Source organism: Leptonotus elevatus, chromosome 13 (genome assembly GCF_054856555.1).
Source record: "Leptonotus elevatus isolate MCC_2025b chromosome 13, RoL_Lele_1.0, whole genome shotgun sequence".
Lineage (NCBI taxonomy): Eukaryota > Metazoa > Chordata > Actinopteri > Syngnathiformes > Syngnathidae > Leptonotus > Leptonotus elevatus.
The window spans coordinates 1,112,550-1,132,859 of NC_141251.1; the positions used below are offsets into that span (position 1 = coordinate 1,112,550).

A 20,310-nucleotide genomic window follows, 5' to 3' on the forward strand; every position below is an offset into this window, starting at 1 on the left:
AATGCCTCTTCTTTCCTCCCCCACCTTGTCTCAGTGCCCCCCCCCCTCCCGCAACCCTTCCCACCTGACTCTCGTACTCGCAACTTATCCGACCTATGCCAGATTACTTTTTTTGTGTGACTGGAAAGTTCAAGCTCAAGATTTGAGACCCCGTAAAGTGAATTCAGAGAATTGCTGAAAATGCGTGCCCGAGGGCCGTCCCTGGCTCACGCTAACGCCGGCTAATGCTACAGCTAGGAACTAGCAAATGTCCCTTTCACGTCACTCACTCCACAGGTTAGCCCCGCCTTTTAAAGGCAAAGACGCATTCACGGTCCAAATTCCAAAGACATTTTTATTTCACTTTACAGGGACTAGAAATGTTCATGTTCTTTGTCTGCCGAGATATTTCTTCTCTAATCTTACTGAGTGTTTTAACACTTGTATTTGAACTTCATTATTGGTTATGAATAAGTTGATCTCAAAATAAGAAATACCAAAATAAAAAGCACTATTTTTCAGGGGGTTTGAGGCGGGCGATGTTTATCTCTCCAATTCTTCTGTTTGACAGACAATTGAGCTGAAATGAAGTTGCGCAATGCTCATTTTCTTTATCTTCTTTAGTTGTTCCTGTTTTCAAAGACCTCTTTTTTTGCAGTGCAGCATCTCCTCGTCTTCCTGATCACCTCCTAACATGCATCTTGATCTCCCCCTGTCTCTCCCCTAATTCCTGCCCCGCCTGCACTTCCTGTCCAGTTTGTAAGCTAACACTTGGCGACATGCTACCGGGTGCGAGAACGGTTCATCAGTCTCCGTGGATTGTGGGTAATTGGGGGGGGGGGGTGATTTGGGGTGAGTGAGTGAGGACGAGGCCGAGCAGTTGCACAGAGAGCGAGCGACGCACTTAAATGCTGACTCGGACGTTTACTTTTCAAAGGAAACGCATTAGAAGAAAAAAAAAAAAATCACTTCAGCGTTGAAAGTTAGCGTGGGCCGCTAACGACTGAAACATTGGAATTATTAAAGCCATTTATCCTTCTTGACTGTTCATTCATCATTTTTGACTTTTTGCCCATTTCTGGACGCACTTTCAGAAAATGTCAAGAAACAAAAAGCTTCTTTCATACGCACCAACAAAGCCAATTTAAAAAAAAAAATAATAATTCTAACTAAATGCTCACATGCAATATAATGTGAACGACTTTCGACGATACGATGAAAACTAGCATAGATGTTGCGGTAACCTTCAAACAACTGCTATGACTCATACGCGTACTTTAACACGCACGCAGCAGTGAGACATACGAACAAAGCATGCAACAAAAGAGTCAACCGAAGCCTGCAGTTTCATCTGAAGGACTCGTTTTTAATGGCAGGAAATTAGCATAAAAGTTGTAATCATTTTAAAAGAACGGCATCACATGCATACAATCAGAGCAAAACAATACTTAATAGGCCTCCATTTCTAACCACTCAGTGGGAGCTATTATTGGAGTTTAGTTGGGGACCTTCTCTGCCTCTTCTTCTTGCTCTTAATTTTTCTGCATCTCTTGCAGTTAGCTAAATGCTACCTGGCTTCTTGTGGCACGGCGCGGTACAACATTGAAGGCGTTCAACTCTACATTTGTTCTTGGCTGAAAATTTTACAAACACATAAAAAAGGCAAACTCTTAAAAAAAAAATAATAATAATTAATCACAATTTTTGCTATCTTGATACAGAACCAAATTGTGCCACTCAGCGGGGGGGGGGGGGGAAGTGAATTCGAAGCGTGTGGCTGTCATTCACGTCAGCGCCGGTTTGCTTCCATAACCCGAATGACCCACTTTGGACATCTCGCTCTTTAAAAAAATAGAAATCACCTAAAAAGGTTGTGGGAAAAGCAAAGCAGTGCGTGATGGATGTCGACTCCCTCCCGGGAAAATAGTCGGCGAGCCCTCGGTTCACAGCAAACAGCTTTTGACACGTCAATCCATTTGCGCGTTAACATTTCATTCACGGGAAAAGCGCGAGATGGAAAAAGTGACAGACGTGTGCTTTGGCGCCATCTAGCGCTTTTCTTGTCGTCGCCTCGGCCTCGCGTTCACTTCGTCAGCTGGCCAGCAGACGCAGATTGCTCGCGTGGAACGTTTAAGGACAACGAGCGTCCTTCGTGACGTCAACCGGAATCTCAGCGGGAATCAAGTTGAAACGCATTGATTGATTGATTGATTGATTGATTGATTTGTATTTGGTGATGACAGAACACAATGGAGACTTCAAATCACTCAGTCTGTTACCGTTGGGCATAAAAACCCAATGAAGCCAGAGGACTCATTTCCATTGTGGTCCTCGACACACAGGACGGAACATAACATAAAAGGGCAACATCATTTCATCAACAAAGTTGATAAGTTGAGTTCAAAAAAACTATATTTACAATTAATTACAACTTTTTTTTTCTTTTTTTTTTAAACCTCGTATTTTCATATAAAAACAGAATAATGGCAAGAGTAGCATAATAAAGGTACTTATTAATAGCTCATAAAATACAAATTTGATTATTTAAGAAAAATAAAAAAGGTTAATTTGAGTATTTAAATGTGGTTTTGGATCCACAGTTGGAGGGCTATGTTAGAAATACCTCATGTGTAAAAAAAATAAAATAAAAAAAAATAAAATAAAAAAATAAAAATTAAAAATTAAAAATAATTTTTTTTTAAAAAAAAGTTTAAAAAAAATAAATACCTCATGTGCACATGAGCCGGCCTGTTCGTCCGGTTCCAATTTCACACGTGGCCCCTGAGCACAAAAGTTTGCCTGGCCCTGATTTGAAACAGTCCTGAAATATGTTTGTACAGTACACGAAATGAATTGGAGCTGCAGTCAGCTTGTGGATGCCGACTTGTAACTGGCGCGTGTGGCCATGAAAAAGTAAAGAGATCTTTTTTTGTATTGACTTTATCGAGTCGTTCCCGATGAAAGCGCCTTTCAGAGCATCTGGCACGTGTTGCGTGTTAGCTGCTCGTTAGACTAATTAGCAGCAGACTATATTTACTTTGTAGCTTCTTTTTTTTAATGAAATAAAAGCATCAGACACTTTTCAGACCTTCAAAAAAAGTGGGAGAGCGTTAACGTGTTCTCCACCGTGGACGGCCAACAATTAGCACCGCCGTCAAATACATTCGGCACCTTTTTCAACGGATGACGGTTTGCTGCGTCTCGTTCTTATGTATGGCAAAGAAATTGTGATTGTTGCATCTTGTCTTGTGTTTCTTGTTTTACAGTTTGCGGTGTCACTGAAGGAAATCAATATGAATAACTTAAATGTGACTGCTCACAAAAAGTTAATTTTTCCCACTTTTCTGTCAGGATTTTTTGGGGGGAGGTGAAATCAGTCCATGTTCGACTAAAAAAGAAAAAGTATAAAAATATTATATTTGAAATATTGCCATGGTCATAAAAACGTATTTATATGTCTTTTTATGCATACAGAAGGCTTTGTTGCAGCCGCTGACCTGAAGAGGGCGCTCAAAGCAATGGTAGTTATTACAAAAAACAGCCAACAGGTGGCAGCAGAGTTTAAGAGATCAACCAGGGCCATGTTGCAACAAGCTGTTTTCACCAGGAATGTAAATAATGATGAAATTTAGCTATATTCTAATGCTAATTGCTACAAATTGGAAACATTCAATGTTTTTTCAACTCATTCACTCGCAGTCGTTTTCACTGAAGCAAACCCCGTCGCTCCTGGCTGTTTCATTTGATTTTGACTTTGATTTTGCAAGGCCCACAGAATATTGTGTTTTATTGCTATAAAAACATGGAACCTACCAAAAAAAAGATTAGGGTCTCTTCTTTCATCGGGGAAAAACCATTTAGCATTAGAAAATAGCTAAGTTTCATCATTATTCACAAACCTGTTCAAAACACTGGCGAAAAGAGGTTTTTGCAACATGGCCCTGGCTGATCTCTTGCTGCCACCTGCTAGCCGTTTTTGTAATAACCACCATTGCTTTGAGCAACCTCTTCAGGTCAGAGGCTGCATCAAAGCCTTCTGTATGCTCTAGCATAAAGACATTAAAAAAAATTATAAATATGTCTTTGGGAGCATTTAAATATTTTAAATAGAACGTATTTCTATGTTTTTGGGAGCAAATTAGTTAAGTGGAAAAATATGTCAAACTAATACATAATTTCTTGACTCTAATCTTCCTTTTGTTAGGTTTCATGTTTTATGGCAATAGGACACAATATTGTGTGGGCCTTGCAAAATGCATCAAATTCCAGTCAAACAGCCGGGAGCGAAGTGGCTTGCTTCAGTGAAAATGGCTGCCAGTGAATGAGTTCGCACATTATTCCATGTGTCTTGAAATATGAGTAAAAAAATGCATCAACACAGCTGGCAATATGAGGAAGGAAGTGGCCTTTGAAAGTGGCTGGAACTCAATGAGGGAAGTGCATTGTGGGTCATTTTGGCCACGCTTGACGAATGCGCTCTGGTTCACTTCAAGGCCCCCAAAATACACAAAAAAGCACCAAATGTTTCTTCTGGAGTGTTTGATAAACTGACGGCGGCCTGAAAGCACTTCTTTTTTTTTTTTTTAATCACTCGCCGTGATTTGAAGTCACTCTGCCGCGGCGTGACGCGGCGCGGCCGGCGGGAAGCGAAGCGTGGGAGCTTAAAACGGAGGTTAGGGTTGGCGGTCCCCGTGTAAAGACTCGAATTGAAAATGCGTTTTGTTTTCAGCTCCTTCTCATTTGCATCTCGCCAACTTCACGCGTGGAGAGCCCGTGAACGATTGTTCGCGCTCCGGCTGCCAACCACACTTTTCTCTCTCTCTCTCTCTCTCTCTTCTCTTCTCTTCTCACAAGAAAGAGAGAAGGTGAGACGCCACTTTGAAAAGAAGAAAAGTGAAGTGCAAGAAGAAGCAACTCAAAGACGACTTGGAGAAGACTGCATTGCAATCATGAGGAACCGCAGGACTAAAAGAAGAAATAGAAACTGGATTCGAAGTTTTTCGAAGGATTGAACCCAACACCTTAGTGTTGGGAGACAACCACTCTACCATTGAGCCGTGCCGCCATGAAAATCTTCATGGCAACTGTGTTGGTTGCACAATTTGGTTGTGCTGCAGATACACGTGCATACTCTGCTACTACTACTCATTTACATTCTTATCTTTATACAATCGTAAGAATGCTAAAATTGACTTGATCAGGATTTTGGAGCCGATCAGCGAGTAAAAAAAAAAAAAAAAAAAAAAAGATATCCAATGCAATCAGAAGATGGACCAATATATCCAATCTATTAAAAAAAATAATAATTAAACCATGAATATTGTACCGGGAAATTTTTTGCTGACCTATTAAAAAAAAATGTAATCCAAAAATGTCATTAGCATCATCAGAAAGTCTGTTGCAAATGATAACATTTCATTTGGGACATTTTGCCTTTAAAAATGTGAAAAATATTCCTTGAGAAACTTTTTTTTCCCCTTCGAAACAATTATTACCCTTTGAATGATAACTGCCAATAATTCCAATATCAGTCAAATGAATTAATTTTCCAAATGAAATTCAGTGGGTTCTTCACTGTTGTTGAGCAAATGAAATAAAAATGAAGACTGAAAAGAAAGAAGCATGAGACGTTCCGTTTTGTCATCACTACTTTTCCTGAATTGTGTTTGGCCTTGGCGGAGGTCGTTCTTCTTCTTCTTCTTCTTGTGCTCGATGTTATTTAAGAGGGCGTGTGTACAGTATGTCCTCCAGCGGGGCGTCCATCTTGAGCACAGAGCGTCCGCGCGGCGTCCATCTTGTCCCCTCCTGATGGATGCTCGGCCATCTTTAGCGCCAGCGGCTTTACGCTAAAGCTGACTGTGAAATTGAGTCTGCAACCTCGAGATCAACGCGGTCATCCGTCAAGGTCGGCCGGACGCTGACCAAATGAACGTGTCGGACGCAAGATGAAAGGCTGGCATCCGGCGGGAAAACCGACGCGGTGCGCTCCGACTTGTTTACGGCTTTCGGCCAGCAGACCTGAAAAATGAGACCTTTACTTGCGAACTTGGATTTTCAAATTAAAGCCACAACTTCATCGTCAGCGTCGGCTTGAAAACATAAAACAATTTGTTTTTAATTGAATTTGAAACTTTTTCTTCTCATAGGAAACACACAAGGTTCAAAATATAACACTTGTCGTGATCTCACAGGAAGCAAGACTTTCAAAATAAAATGTGTTGTTTGGAACGTCCATCTGTCTTTTGTCACAAAACAAGGACAAAAGACTTTCATAATAAAACATGTATGTTTTTCAACAAGTAAGTTCTGCTAATGCTACATGCTAATGCTAACATCTTCTCTCTCTGTCCTCCTTCCTTCACTCTCACCCTCCCTCCCTCCCCTCTTTCCTTCCTGTCCTCCTTTCTGCTCGCCGCTCGCCACCCGTACCCACAGACCACCTGGGCATCGAGTTCATGGGTAAGACGTGTGTGTGTGTGCGCGCGCGCCTTTATGAGCGAGACATGTCCCGTCCAATGCAAATGTGCTGCAGTCGCCATGGAAACAGCCAGAGCAGGGAGGAGGTGCCGCCGCCAACAGGCGCAGTCCTCATTTGTGTGTGTACCTTTTAAATGTAAGCAAGTTCCATAATGTTGGTTACGCTTATTTCTAAAATTGGGGAATTCAAATTGATGACTTCATGCTGTTCTTTTTTTATTCATTAATCTCGTTAATACTTGGGTAATTGACTTATTGTAAAAAAAAAAAAAAAAAATTTGAATGCCAAATTATTAGATAATTGATTCCTTCATTCAAACTGAATCATTAAATAATAACATCAAAGCGAATCTTGCTGCTGAGAATTGGATCAATCTTAAGAAACTCTTCGGGTTCACGTCAACAATTTGTCCAACTAAGAACCCACAAGTGTGTGTGTGTGTGTGTGTGTGTGTGTGTGTGTGTGTGTGTGTGTGTGTGTGTGTGTGTGTGTGTGTGTGTGTGTGTGTGTGTGTGTGTGTGTGTGTGTGTGTGTGTGTGTGTGTGTGTGTGTGTGTGTGTGTGTGTGTGGCCATATTTGGGCGTTGAATAGCCCCCTACTGTTACGTCATACTTAGTTGTGTTATTTTCCTATAAGGTTTGATCATATCTGTTTGTGTGTGCGCGTGCGTGCAGAGAGCAAGGAAGTATATCAGAGACAGCTGCTGTCAATCACGTCCATCGCCATGGCGATCGGCCTCCTGGGAGTGCTCTGTGTCGCCCTCTACTGCCGAAACAAGTCAGTCAACATTCTGTGTTTCTGTGTTCGTCTTTCCATCCGTCCGTCTGTCCGTCTGTCCGTCTGTCCGTCTGAATGAGTGCGCGTTTATGGCCACGGCAATATTTACGTTTGATGTTTTTCTTATAATGCGTGTGCGTGTACTTGCGCAGGCGTCGACGAGAGAAGCTTCAGGCTCACCTGAAGGAAAGTCGAAGCGTGAAAAACTACACAACAAACGTCAACAACGTCCTGGACTCCAAGACCAGAAGCGGCAAAGCCGACATCAGGATGCACCAGGTCACCTGCCCACCATCATCATCATCATCATTATTACTCTTCCTCTTTTGGTTCCTCCCCAAGTTCCTCTTTGCATTCTCTTCATATTCTTCATCTTCCCAATTTTCTTCTTCGTGCTCTTCATGATGATGATGATGATGATGATGATGATATGTCTGACACGAGCTTTTCATCTGACTTTCTTCTTCTTCTTCTTCTCGTTTTCTCCCAGCAGTTTTGTAAACGTCCCGCAGCATGTCGTCTCGACGACATGTGTGAGTCGGGCTTCACGCTGTCCAGAAGCGCTCTGAAGCTCACGTGTGTACACGCACACACATAAGCACGAAAATGCATTGTCGGGTTTTCGTTCTCAAGAATGAATGTTGCCGTTGAATTTTCCGTCACCCAGCGCCGAGCAGAGGAGTCTGGCGGCTCATTGGTCGGCCACGCGCAGGACTCCGCCCATTCCCGGAGGAGGACGTCCCAAGCCTTTCGGTCCGGCCTATCAGCACCTCCGAGAGGCGGAGCTTACTGAGAGGGACGCTGAAGCGCCACGCGGGTGAGGTCCTCCACTCGAACCCTGCAGATGAACTCGTTTGCATGCCAAGCAAATATGTTGGATTGAGGGGCGGAGCCTCATTTTGTCAGGCCATAGCTTTCGTCTCATTGTGGGAATGCTGGAAGCCTTCTCGCATAATTACTGTGATTTTTATTCTCCCACATAATATTTCCGTACTTGCTTCAAAAATTCACGCCTTCCGGTTATTTATCGTCCGATTCCACGCGACTTTCTGTATTGGCACAATTTAACGTTAAATTTCAACGTTTCCATTCATTTTCCACGGGACTGACACGCCCACTTCCATACATACAAAAGGCACACTTGGGAAAGTGCATTGTCCAGTAATCAGGAGGTCGCGGGTTCAAATCCCACCCCTGGCTCCGCATTGCAAATGTATTTATGGCAATTATGCAAAGTGATCACATGCTAACCAACAATCATAGTTCCACTTTTTCATCTGAATGAATGGAGGAGACTTTCAGATAACACTTTTCCATATCAATTACAACTTGCCTCCCGGGTTCAAGTGTTCTTTTGTGTTCATTTATCATTCAACTACAATTAATACTTTGCAATTTTCACTTCATTTATCTTTCAATTTACTTCATAAGCATTCGGCTATTAGCATTCCCACGCAAATTTCTGCAGAAATTGCACTTAGCCTAGTAGAAAAGGCGTGCGTGCGTGCGTGCGTGCGTGCGTGCGTGCGTGCGTGCGTGCGTCTGCGGGTGTCGGTGTGTACGTGTATCTATTTGTGTGTGTGTGTTTGGATGAGTGTCTTTGTACGTGTGTAATGATGAGCTTCCTGAGCGATAAGGCCGTGACGGCGTATTGGAGCCGAGCCGCTCCTCGTCCGGCGCGTGTGAACGTAACACGCGTTTTCCATCTGATTGCGCTCGCCGGCATCAGACGGGATTTGTCGGCCGACGTTATCTGGAGAATGAGCCTTTTCCTCTCCGCACGGTCCTCCCTCATCGGACGCGTCTTCCCCGCAGGGACGCGACGGACGATAAAAGCTCACCAGGTTTTTCTTTTTGAGCGTCACCACGCCAGCCGAGGCGCGTTTGGGCTCGGCGGGAAAAAGGCGGGATCGAGTGAGGTTACGGCAAGATGGAGAAAGTGACAATCGCGGGGAGGAGACGCGGAGCTCATTTCATGTCACGTGACTGACAGACCTTAAAGGGACACTTGACTCATGGAGCCATTTTCAGCAGTCAAAAATGAATATTTTGGCCAGAATTAATTTGATAGCTTCATTCTTTTTCATATACAATTAATACCTTTAAAAACGTGTTTTTTCCACACTTGCTGTGGACTGAAGATGACATCACCTGTGCTGAGGAAGTAGGTAACGACCAATCAGGGCTCACCTGTTTTCTGGGTTTGGTCAGCAAACTGAGCCATGATTGGTCCGGTCGTTATCTACTTCCTCAGCACAGGTGATGTCATCTTCAGCCCACAGCAAGTGGGGGGGGGGGGGGAGAATGTTTGACGTCCTCGCTTTTCAATATTTGTTGCTCATATCACAATCTTTACTAATCGCATTCAAATCGACGTCGCTTTGTAATTAACTCGTGATAAATTGCAAATTCATCGCACATTTTAAATATATCTAATATTTTTTTAACTCTTGTTGATTAACTTGAAAGTGGACAAATATGTTAACCTAATACAAAAATGGTATCTCTTAGTTGGCTGATGTAGTGACTTATGTGAAGTTAAAAAGATGTACTATGCTGTAAAAAGGAGTGTGAAACGTTGATTTGTGTTTCCTGCCACTAGATGACATGGCGTTTCATGTTGGCCATTGGTGACATTAATAATATTAGGAGTTGGTTAATTTTGAACAAGAAACAACTTCTTGTAAATTACAAATTATAAATGACAACTCCACCCCAGCCCCCACAAATATATACATTATTGTTACATCTACTACTGCCAAGTTGTGTTGTGCTTTTGTACAAACGTTGTCGTTAGCGACGCCGTGTGTTTCATTAGCTATCTTCTGGAGTTGCTGAACAAAACATGCCTCGTGTCTAAAGGTCAAATGACTTGGAGTCGTTCCAAGTGACAGAACGGGCGTACACACGTCATGCAGTCCCCTTTGAAAGCTGTAGCAACCTAGCTCAGCGCTAACTGCTAATCCTGCTACATACATATATATATATATTGCTGTTTCCTTGTTTCCTCTCCAGTTGCGTCCCTGGGGAGGAGCCTCATCAGCCTGAGCCCAGACCTGAAGCCCCGACAAATATGCAATCCGCCATCTCAGCGCGCTCGCATCCCGACGGCGCCCCCCGCAGGCCTCGGAGCCCGAGCCACTGCTCGGCCTTTGTCCCCATCATCCCGTCGGTCCAGGGTCGCCACGACGGCGAGGTTTCCTTTATGCAAACCACAGTGATGTCATCAAACGGCGCCGCTTGCCGCCAGGAGGACGCCGGCGAACGCTTGGCGGCAGCGGCGGCGTGGCGGCGGCGGCGGGAGGACGAGGAGCGGCAAGCGGCGCGGCTGCTGCTGCGCGAGGCGCAAGGGAGCCTCCGGGCTTTGGCGCACAAGCGCCAGGAAGAAGGCTGCGGCGCCCCCTGTGGCGGCCCGGCGGCGCCGCAGGCGAGAGAAACAGTTTGCTTTCTCAACCTTCACGTGGGCGGAGCCGGTAAGGCCACGCACACTCAGTTACTAAGAGAGCCGGACCAATAAACAGAGAAGAAAAGACGCTCTCATTGGAGGAAAATGAAAAGAAATCATCACGCAATTCTGGACGCACACAAAATGGCTGCCGGGAAGAAGAAAAAAATGAATTTGTTTCTTTCCAAAACACGACGACAAAAGATACCAAATAGCCCGTCGCTCCATGGTGGTTTTCACTGTACAAAGAATATATGAATATATATAAATATGATATATGGATATAAATATATGGAATTCAAAAAGTGACCAAGTTGAAGAAGGACAGGAATGATATTGGTCTTTTTTTTCTTCTTCTTCTTCTCCTTCGTTTTGTATGGCCAACGTTGTCACCAACGAGGACGGCTTGTCAGCCCAGAATCACAGTACGTGCGTGTCTGTGTGCGCGTGCGTGAGTGCGTGTCTGTGTGCGCGTGCGTGCGTGGGTGCGTGCTCCCCTGTTATTTTTTTAAAGTTGCCAACGGTCACCGCGACGCGCACAAGGACAAAAGCAGACGCGAGGAGAGAAGGAAGCACATTTCTGATTGTTTCTCATTTGATTTTCCATCCAAGTAAGTTTGACGAGCGGCGCCACCTGGTGGGCGGGCGGGCTGGCTGTTTGGAAGTTGAAACAACAAATAAATGTCTCTATGTTGTATCCTCACCGTCACGCACACTTTTTGTCTACCACATGCAATGGACTTCTAATTTCTTAATCGATTCAATTTTGATTCGAATCGATTTTTCGATTCAATTCACTTCACTATAATTTGGTATCAATTAATTATGGAACATCAATTCTTCTTAAATGTCAAGGACATGATAAAAACTCTATGAATATTCCATTATAAATTACATTTTGAGGAGGCATTCACCGGTTAAATTATTTAATTAGTTTATTAACAAAAGTAACGTGTTATAAATTTGAATCACTTAAGTGTGACACAAACATTGACATCAGCAATATTTTCATAATTCAAATTCAATAATTGTGAATATAGATTAAAAAGATCATTTTTAAAAAAAAAATGATTCTAAATTGTCTTTAAGTGCAATAAGTCAGGTCTTTCTTAAAAAAAATATTTAAAATTGATTTGAATGGCAAATTTCAAGAAAACAACATGATACAAAAAAATTGCCTTTCAAATTCTACTTTCTTAAGAATTTATGAGAAAAGGAGATATTGAAATAATTGATTCATGCTTTTATGAATTGACATCGGGCTCGGAAAGTAAACTCGATTCACAATGGATGATTGCTTTTTTTAAACCCAGCCCTAATGGAAAGCGTCGTCTGACTTTGACGCCATCCATGCGACATACGCATTTCTCTCTTTTTCCAGATTTGACAAGATTTGACTGATTTCTGCATTGGGGCTGATTTTTTTATTTTTACTTCAGGTGGTGCCACAGTTTTGTGTTTTCAAGTCGTACTTGCAAAAATGGATGATTTTTTTTGTAAGAAATGACGTTTGACGTTTGAGGCAGATCTTCCTTAACTTTGATTGAAATGTTTTTGTTCTTTTTTTGTCCAAGTCATAAATGTCCGCACTCCCCGTTGTGCATGTTGAAGGCGGACCGTACGTCGCGGTGGGAGGCTGCGAAGTCACCAGCTTCGACAAACATGTTGCTCAAAAAGAGTGTTAGATTATTTGGGAGTTCATAAGATGATTAAAAAAAAAAAAAAAAACCCTGAAATGAAATCTGAATGAGATTTGTAACACTTTTGAAATTCTTCAGTCCTTTCCGGCTCGTAAACAATCTTCCTCCTCTTTCTTATTCAGCTCCCTCGTGCGTACGCACAGACGGGATAATGAGGCCAAATTTGAGAATGTCCCGCCCTCTGATGAATGTCATCAAAGGCCCAATTAACGATTATCCTGAGTGATTATCCCGCGGTATGACGTGCGGCGTTTTTCCTCCCCAATCTTGATAACAGTTGAAATAGGGCCGCCACTTACTGATAATCAGGCGTAGTAGTAAATCACAATAATCACTTACGGATTTACCATCATAAATATTGAACAGGTTTAACATTTATGAAAAATCCATCACGGCACAGGATAATCACTCGGGATCATCTTTGGAGGCATTTGATCAATTGAAATGATCATCTGTGTGTGTGTGAACCACAATTTATCAGTAGTGGGTGTTTTAACACGTTTGTGTCTTTTCGCGCTTTGGTGGGCTGCTGTTTCCATGGCAACGCCGAATCAGGTCCAATCAGGTCAAGTGTCGTCAGGGGGTTCAAATCGATGCCTTCATTCGACTCCGGGTTGATCAATCGCAATCCAAAATTATTGGCAGGTGATCGATTGATCGATTGATTGATTGGTCGATTGATTGATTGATTAATCGATCGATTGATTGATTGATTGATTGATTGATTGATTGATTGATTGATTGATTGATTGATTGATTGGTCGGTCGATCGATCGATCGATAGATTGGTCGGTCGATCGATCGGTCGATTGATCGATTAATCGATTGATCGATCGATCGATCGATCGATTGATTGATGATCACCTGTTTCAGTGAGCCATGAGGCATTGGATCGAAAGGAGCTTTTCCTTTGCATCTTGTCAACTTTTCCTATTTTGATTCAAGACAAAACCATTTTTTTCCATCCAACATGCAGCTGTCAAGATTCTTATTGTTTCCGCCACATGACAGAAGATAAGCAACATTTTTTTTCATCGTCAGACACGCTCGTCAAACTCGGACAGCAAAGAAAAAATCACTAGTTCTCCTTTCGTTCGTGAACTCGCGCATGATAACCAGAAATTGTGCCTTCACCTTGTTTGTTGTTGTTTTTTGCACTTTTAACCACACTGGGCCCCAATTCAAGTAGACTATAACATCTAAAAGTGGAAATAAAATCCTCTGCAAAATTTCGCGGGAGACTTCCCATTCTAGCCGTATGCAACTTCTACGTTATGTGAGACTTCTCATTTGCCAAATGCAGCCTCCTGTGTGTCTTGTGAGACTTCCTGTTTGCCGCGTACAACTTCCTGCGTGTCACATGAGACTTTCTATTTAGCACGCAAGACTTCCTGTATGCCATGGGAGACTTCCTGTTTGCTACGTTGGACATGCACGAAGCAGGTGCGAGGATCTTCACGGCCTCAAGCAACTCGGTAGGAATATTTTGCGTTTTTTTGCGCCGGCGTCCCGCGCGGGATTGACGGCGTCGTCGTCTCTTGGTTGGGGCGTGCTAATGAAAGGCTATTTATAGGCTGCTGACATTTAGTGACATTCAGTGGCGCCGCAGCACTCCAATTACGAGACTCAAGCTGTGTGAAGTTTGCTGCGGATAGAAATAACGCTGCGAAGCGCTTCATCATCTACAAAAACACACATTTGCGTTCTGACACAATTTGTAGTATCGGCATATGCACACAGGACACGTGAAAGAAACGCCTTTGAATTTCCAATATGACCCCCGAATAACAACAATGGCTTCACTGCACACACGAGATCTCATATGAACTTTGATGTCAACTTCTCGTGGAAATATGACAAGAGAAGATTTGTTTATTTTGGGTAGAAAACATGCAGGACTTTCAACATCGAGCAACGACTTCCGAATTGTACATTGACTTCTATCAAATTCGAATGATTTATGACCCCTTGACTTTATGACTCCAAAAATGTCTAACATGGACTCATATTTCCATACGTTTTGTACGAAAAGGAACTTTTGTCCAAAAAAAGGATGTTCTGATTGATATATGATGAAAACAATTTGTCCGATTCTTCCCATGTGAAATAGAAATACTGACAACGTTTTATGAGAGGATGACTTCCGTCAAAAAAAGGAACATCTGATTGATTGATTGATTGATTGATTGATTGATTGATTGATTGATTGATTGATTGATTGATTGATTGATTGATTGATTGATTGATTGATTGATTGATTGGTTGATTTATGACACATATCTACAATGTAAAACCATCAATCTGTCCAAAACTCTGCCTCTCAGATATCGAGCTGTATTTATAACAGTTTGTAAAAGAGAGATTAGCTTGTGTCAAAAACGAATGTAATGATTGATTTATGACACCCTCAAACTAAAACAAAACCAAAAAAACTGTCCAAGATTGTACGACCCGAACAAACAAACACAATTTTAGTGTGATAAATTGATGTAAAAGAAACATTTAAAGGATGTCTTCTGTCAAAGCTGATTGGATTTATGACCACTTAATTGATTTATGACCGCCCGCCCAATAAAACTGTCAAAGATGTGACCTGTCTGACATCCGTCCATCCACGTTCGCTTTGCGTTAGGGTGAGTTTGTCCCAGCTGACGAAATACACAATGGACTGGTCGCCGGTCAACGTCAGGACATGTTTGGGCAAACAACTGACTGGTCGCAAAATGCCAAAGACAAAGGAAAACATGAAATGCGAACGAATCTGAGGTTCCACCGAAGCATTTTGTGGTGAGTTTGTTTGTGGTTTGAGGAGCAAGCGGACGTCCTCGACGCGTTGGCGTCCATCGTCTCATCCGCCGCCATGTCAGCGTCTTTGTCAGCGATTGGACTTTTGTAAAAAAAATAAAAAAATGCTGAATCAGCTTTTCAGCAACATCACCAAAAAAAACACGTTTACATTTTTATACATTTCAGTTTCTCCACAACGAAACATTTTGACATTGTTTGAGCTGCAGAGGGAAAAAAAAGCAATTTACTGCAACAGCTCATCAGCAAACCCTTTTTGTTTTGTTGAAAATGTATCAACTTGTGTTTTGTGCTTCCTGCTCTTTTGCAGAATCTCGTCGCCGTCGCTCGCTCACGTCTGACATCACAAATAAGAAGAATCCGTCATTGCAGCATCTTTACGGGGGAATTTTCACTTTTTGCTTTTTACTGCAGCTGAAAGTCACAAAAGTAAACAACCGAGGGATGTTCGAGTACTGATGCCAGGTATCGGCATTGGGCCTTATTTTAAGGTATTGCATCCTCGTGGAGGCTGCTGATATCAGCTACTGATAATTAAGGCAAAAAAATAATAATAATCTTACATCAAGTGAGTCTTCCGGGTTAGCAGTTGGCGCTATATTTCTGGTTGATTATTAATTTATTTGTCATTGTGTTGAATGCAATTTTATAGTACTAGTAAAAAATAGTATCGAACGTCCCTAAAACAAACAATGGACTGGTTGCCAATCAATGTCAAATCACATATTAACAAACAACAAACTGCTTGTCAGCCAATTTCAGGGCACATAAAGACAAACTGGAACGGTCGCCAGGCGATGGCAGTGCCTTTTTTTTTTGTGCTTGTGTGCAGGACACATGGAAGAAAATCTGCTTTCCAGGTTTTCCCCCCCTGCGGAGGGATCTGTGTTGATTTGTCCAGCTCAGCCGAGGGGGGTGTTGGGGGGAGGGGGGGGGGGGCAGTTTGGTCTCCCGCGCCCACAACATATGTGTCGAGCGGCCGTGATGCGATGCGATGCGACAGCCAATGAGATCCACCTGAGCTGGCTTCCCCGCCAAAAAGGCGGCGCGCCATCTGCGGCCTGGAGGACCGCCCGCGTCCTCCCAAGACGCTCCGCCAGAAAGACGGTCCAGCGTGGACGCCCGCGTTTCACAAACGCACCACAAGGTGGCGCACACACTCACCAAGGCAACGTTTACAGGGTTATTCCGTTTGAAGTCTGAAAACGGTTCCAAAGTGAGATTCCAAACAAAATGAATGTTCCAAGCTTAACTCACGAACTAATGATCGAACTAAAGTTTTCCGTTGAGCTCGTGCACGCACCCTCAGTTTGTGAATGTGCCGATAATCTGCACTCAAACACTCCAACATTATTTTGGGGAATGAACGTCATCTGAAAACTGAATTTATAACTTATTTTATTGTATATTATATTGCAACTATATCATGCAAAATATTGTAAAATTATACATTGTGGGACTAATAAAGCTCGTTTTATGTTATTATATCTTTACCCAAAAAGTTTTTAAATAAGTGGGGATTAGCTGCCAATAAATGTTGGCCAACAATATATTTTTTTAATTGGGGGGGGAAAAAAATCCGTAACTCTGTGGGCGCCAAACCGCAACAATTTGACGGGTCCATTGTATTACGATTGCACTAATATTACACCATATATTCGGACTAATTTCCTATTATCAGTATCAAAGAAAGCAAAACTACTCAAAAAAACAAGAACGCGTCAGCATGTGGCGCGGCGTCACGTTGTTTTACTTTCGGCAGGAAGTCGACACGTTGACAGAAACGAAAAGACGTCCCGCCTGCTCACAAACATGCTGTCACAAATATGTCGACGCGCCGTCCCAAAAAGTTTCCCGCTGGTTTGTTTTTGTCAACCCGCCGCAGACGCCATCTTTGATTCTTCTTTGCCGGCGCTCGTCATTAGCGCCAAATTAGCGACGGGAAGAAAGCATCCCGGTCGGCGTTTTCACGCTTCGTTCGGTCACGCAATCCTTTTTGAACGGCAAGATTATCATGGACAAAACATGACAAACACGATTTGTGTCAGAATTATCAACATGGTCGCACGCATGCAGAACAACGTGGACAGCAACATCCACGGAAAACTTTGCGGGACATTAGGAGAGAACATAGACAACAAGAGAGAAAACAGAGAGGATTCAAATAATGAAAAATTGGGAAGAAAACGTGATTTTTTTTTTAAATTGTGAAACTGGGTTGGAAAACGTCCAAACTACAACAAAATCATGCTAAAAATGTGACGAAAACAGGAAAAAATTGATAAAAAAGAAAATCGTGATAAAATCATGGACAAATATGGTGAAAACATAATTATTTTGAAAAATGGATGATAACATGATGAAAAGATAAAAAAAAACAATGATTTAAAGAAACAAAACGTTAAAAACGTGGATGCGAAAATGCTGAAAACGTGATCACAAACATGAACGAGAAGGGATTGTGGGCTGCAGTTTCTGCGAGTGTCCACTAGAGTGTGCTGTCCTCCTACAAAAGACGTGCAAGTTACTGACGTTTCTCAAACGCTTACGCTGCTTGTTTCCGCTCTGCTGTCAAGTTTCTTCTGTTGATGCTGATGTTGGACATTGATGCGGGCAGGGGGTCGAGTCACAGAGGTCTGTGAGGGGGGGTTGCAAGTGACGGTTAGTGGGGGGGTCAAACTGTCAGATCTCCTTTGACGTCTCTGGAAGAGACTCAAGGCTAAAAAGTGATTTTGTAGGCAAAAAATAAAGCAGACATATATATATATTTTTTTTAACATTATTGTTGTCTCACTTTTCAACTGTCATCTGAGACATTAACGTCTTCTGGCATTTGGCTAACCCGTAGCTTTCAAGGTGAGCAGTCGGAAGTTACCAGCACATCATGCTAACACCCAATTGGGACATTTTCCTGCATAGGATCTTGCTAACATCAGTGATGATAGCTTAATGACAACATGAATGGGAAGAAGAAGAAAAAACAATGACATGCTAACGTTAGCGTCGATAGTTGCAGTTTTACATCCCTGCAAGCAACGGATATTTGAACACAAATGGTCCAACGGCATGTAGAGAATTGTCAGACAAGCATATAATCTTTATCCTCCAAATTGCAGCAACTTGCCGAGCAGTTGTGCAGTTGAAGAAGAACTCTTTACTTTCTTCGTGTCTGCCTCCTTGTGGCCAAGTTGGGCACACTAAAGAGCAGCGCACTGAATTGGGTGTAGCGTTAAATTATAAAACAACCTGTTTCATGCTTTATATTAAATTTATCTTATTAGTCTGTATTTTACAACTTTATAGAGTGCTATTTTTTCTTATTAATTTTTGGGTGGTGGTTGTGTCTGATGCTGCAATTGATTAATGCCATTTTCATTATTTTCAATCAGGATAGCTGATTTGAGATACGGGTGTTTTGACTTAAGAGTGTGGCCGTAGAACAGATTGAACTTGTATTTCAAGGCACCACTGCATTTATTTTGAATGATGTTAATGAGTTAGCGTGGATACAAACAGGCTTCTGTAAAAAAAATATTATTATTATTATTATTAAAATGTTTTAGTGGTTTTTTTTTTTCATGAATATCCAAAAGATTTAGTTTTAACATTATATCTGTTCATCTAAATTCAGAAAGAACATTATCAATGACAGATACAACTTCCATATTTAACAAAGATGCCCCCTTGCCAAAAAAAAAAGACACTTCCGGAAGCAAAAATTCCCCATCAGGCGCCCTGTAATGACGTCACGCGATTTTATGGAGTTGAACGCTGCTCTATTGTCCTCTAGTGGTGATCACTACAAACTGCAGCCACTTTTCATCTCCATGTCTGGGATTTGTTGGAATAATATTATATAACAATGCTCTCAGACGTTTTTTTAAAATTTTATTTTGTTGTCAAGAGGCGTAATCTTATATTGTTCTTATGCTGATGTCGTTTCATCAACAGAAAGAAGGACGCGCGCGTCGCGTATGGACTGAGAGGTTACTCTCAAGGTTGCACTTTTATTACTCTACAAACACATCATTTATGAAAATGTCGATATGTAATCATATGTGGCGTTAATACAATCAGACGGGCGCGCGCCACTATTGATTGAACCTTCACTTTGATTGACACGCACAAATGTTAGCTGCTAATATACGCTCATATAATATATCGTTTTTTTCTATATACAATGGATTAGTTACATCGTTTTCAAATGGGATTCAGTCTTCTTTTTTCTCGATTCATTCAAAGAAACAAATCGTGTCAAGGTCAGATAGCAATAGTCACACGTCAAACAGCCACACAAACGTGTGCGTGTGCGTGTGCGTGTGTGTGTGCGCGTGTGTGTGTCTCTCTCTGCTGGTCACTTTGTGTTTGTTGGCAGACATTTTGCAGTTTACAGGATTATTTTCTCTCTCACACGCTGTCCAATTAGGATTATCTATTTGGGAATCTACTTGGGAATCTCGCTTTTACACCCGTCCGCAGCCAGAATACGATTTACACACACACACACACACGCACACACACACACACACACACCCCCACACACACACACACACAGACACACACGCATCTCTATCACTGAGGACCGCCGATATTTCTTGATCGCCTTCCTGCAATACATTCACTCCAATTACGATAACATACGATGCAATATAATACTGTAGGTTGTATAAATGATGGCAAAATGTTGCATTACTACGTTTTTAACAGTAATTGATCAATGTACTGTGTAGTTCATATTTAAATTTAAATTTAAATGAAGTTCTCATTTCAACTCTTTTGAGACCAAATCCGGACGATTTTATTAAATACACTGAATAATGTGTATTGACACAATAAAGTAACTGACCAACTGGATCATCAGTGTGAAACAAAATGCCAGATCGCATGAATCATGAATAAAGCAGCCAAAAAGATTGTCATAGACTGTCAGCGGGTCTGTATAACTGTAGGATACCTCCCCACCACTAGAAGGCAGCAACGCGTTTAAGCTTCTGGTCAGTCTGAAGAAGAAGAAAACAAGAAGATGTCAAGCGTAAACTTTCGATTTGTAGTCCTCTTGGATGACTATTGCTTCGAAAACAATTTCTCAAAGACAGAGAAGGGCTGCCTATAAGTGAGTACTCGAA

General features: G+C 42.1%; 2 protein-coding genes across 4 annotated transcripts in view; both read left to right on the top strand.

The window, feature by feature from the left end:
* nrg3a (neuregulin 3a) overlaps positions 1-11,376 on the top strand; it is a 141,562-nt gene extending 130,186 nt beyond the window's left edge. Inside the window, exons 4-9 of one of the 2 annotated variants that reach the window (XM_086092472.1) lie at positions 6,415-6,438; positions 7,132-7,234; positions 7,387-7,513; positions 7,725-7,810; positions 7,902-8,051; positions 10,250-11,376. In XM_086092472.1, coding sequence (XP_085948598.1) covers positions 6,415-6,438; positions 7,132-7,234; positions 7,387-7,513; positions 7,725-7,810; positions 7,902-8,051; positions 10,250-10,751 — 992 coding nt within the window. In that variant the 3' untranslated portion in view covers positions 10,752-11,376. The remainder of the gene's footprint in view (positions 1-6,414; positions 6,439-7,131; positions 7,235-7,386; positions 7,514-7,724; positions 7,811-7,901; positions 8,052-10,249) is intronic. The other variant, XM_086092473.1, reaches the window with a different exon arrangement.
* An 8,786-nt stretch (positions 11,377-20,162) lies between these two features.
* Positions 20,163-20,310, top strand: part of LOC147163389 (multimerin-2-like) — a 31,896-nt gene continuing 31,748 nt past the window's right edge. For both annotated transcript variants that reach the window (XM_086093121.1, XM_086093125.1), the window contains exon 1: positions 20,163-20,297. The gene's annotated coding sequence lies outside the window, so the exon portion shown is untranslated. The remainder of the gene's footprint in view (positions 20,298-20,310) is intronic.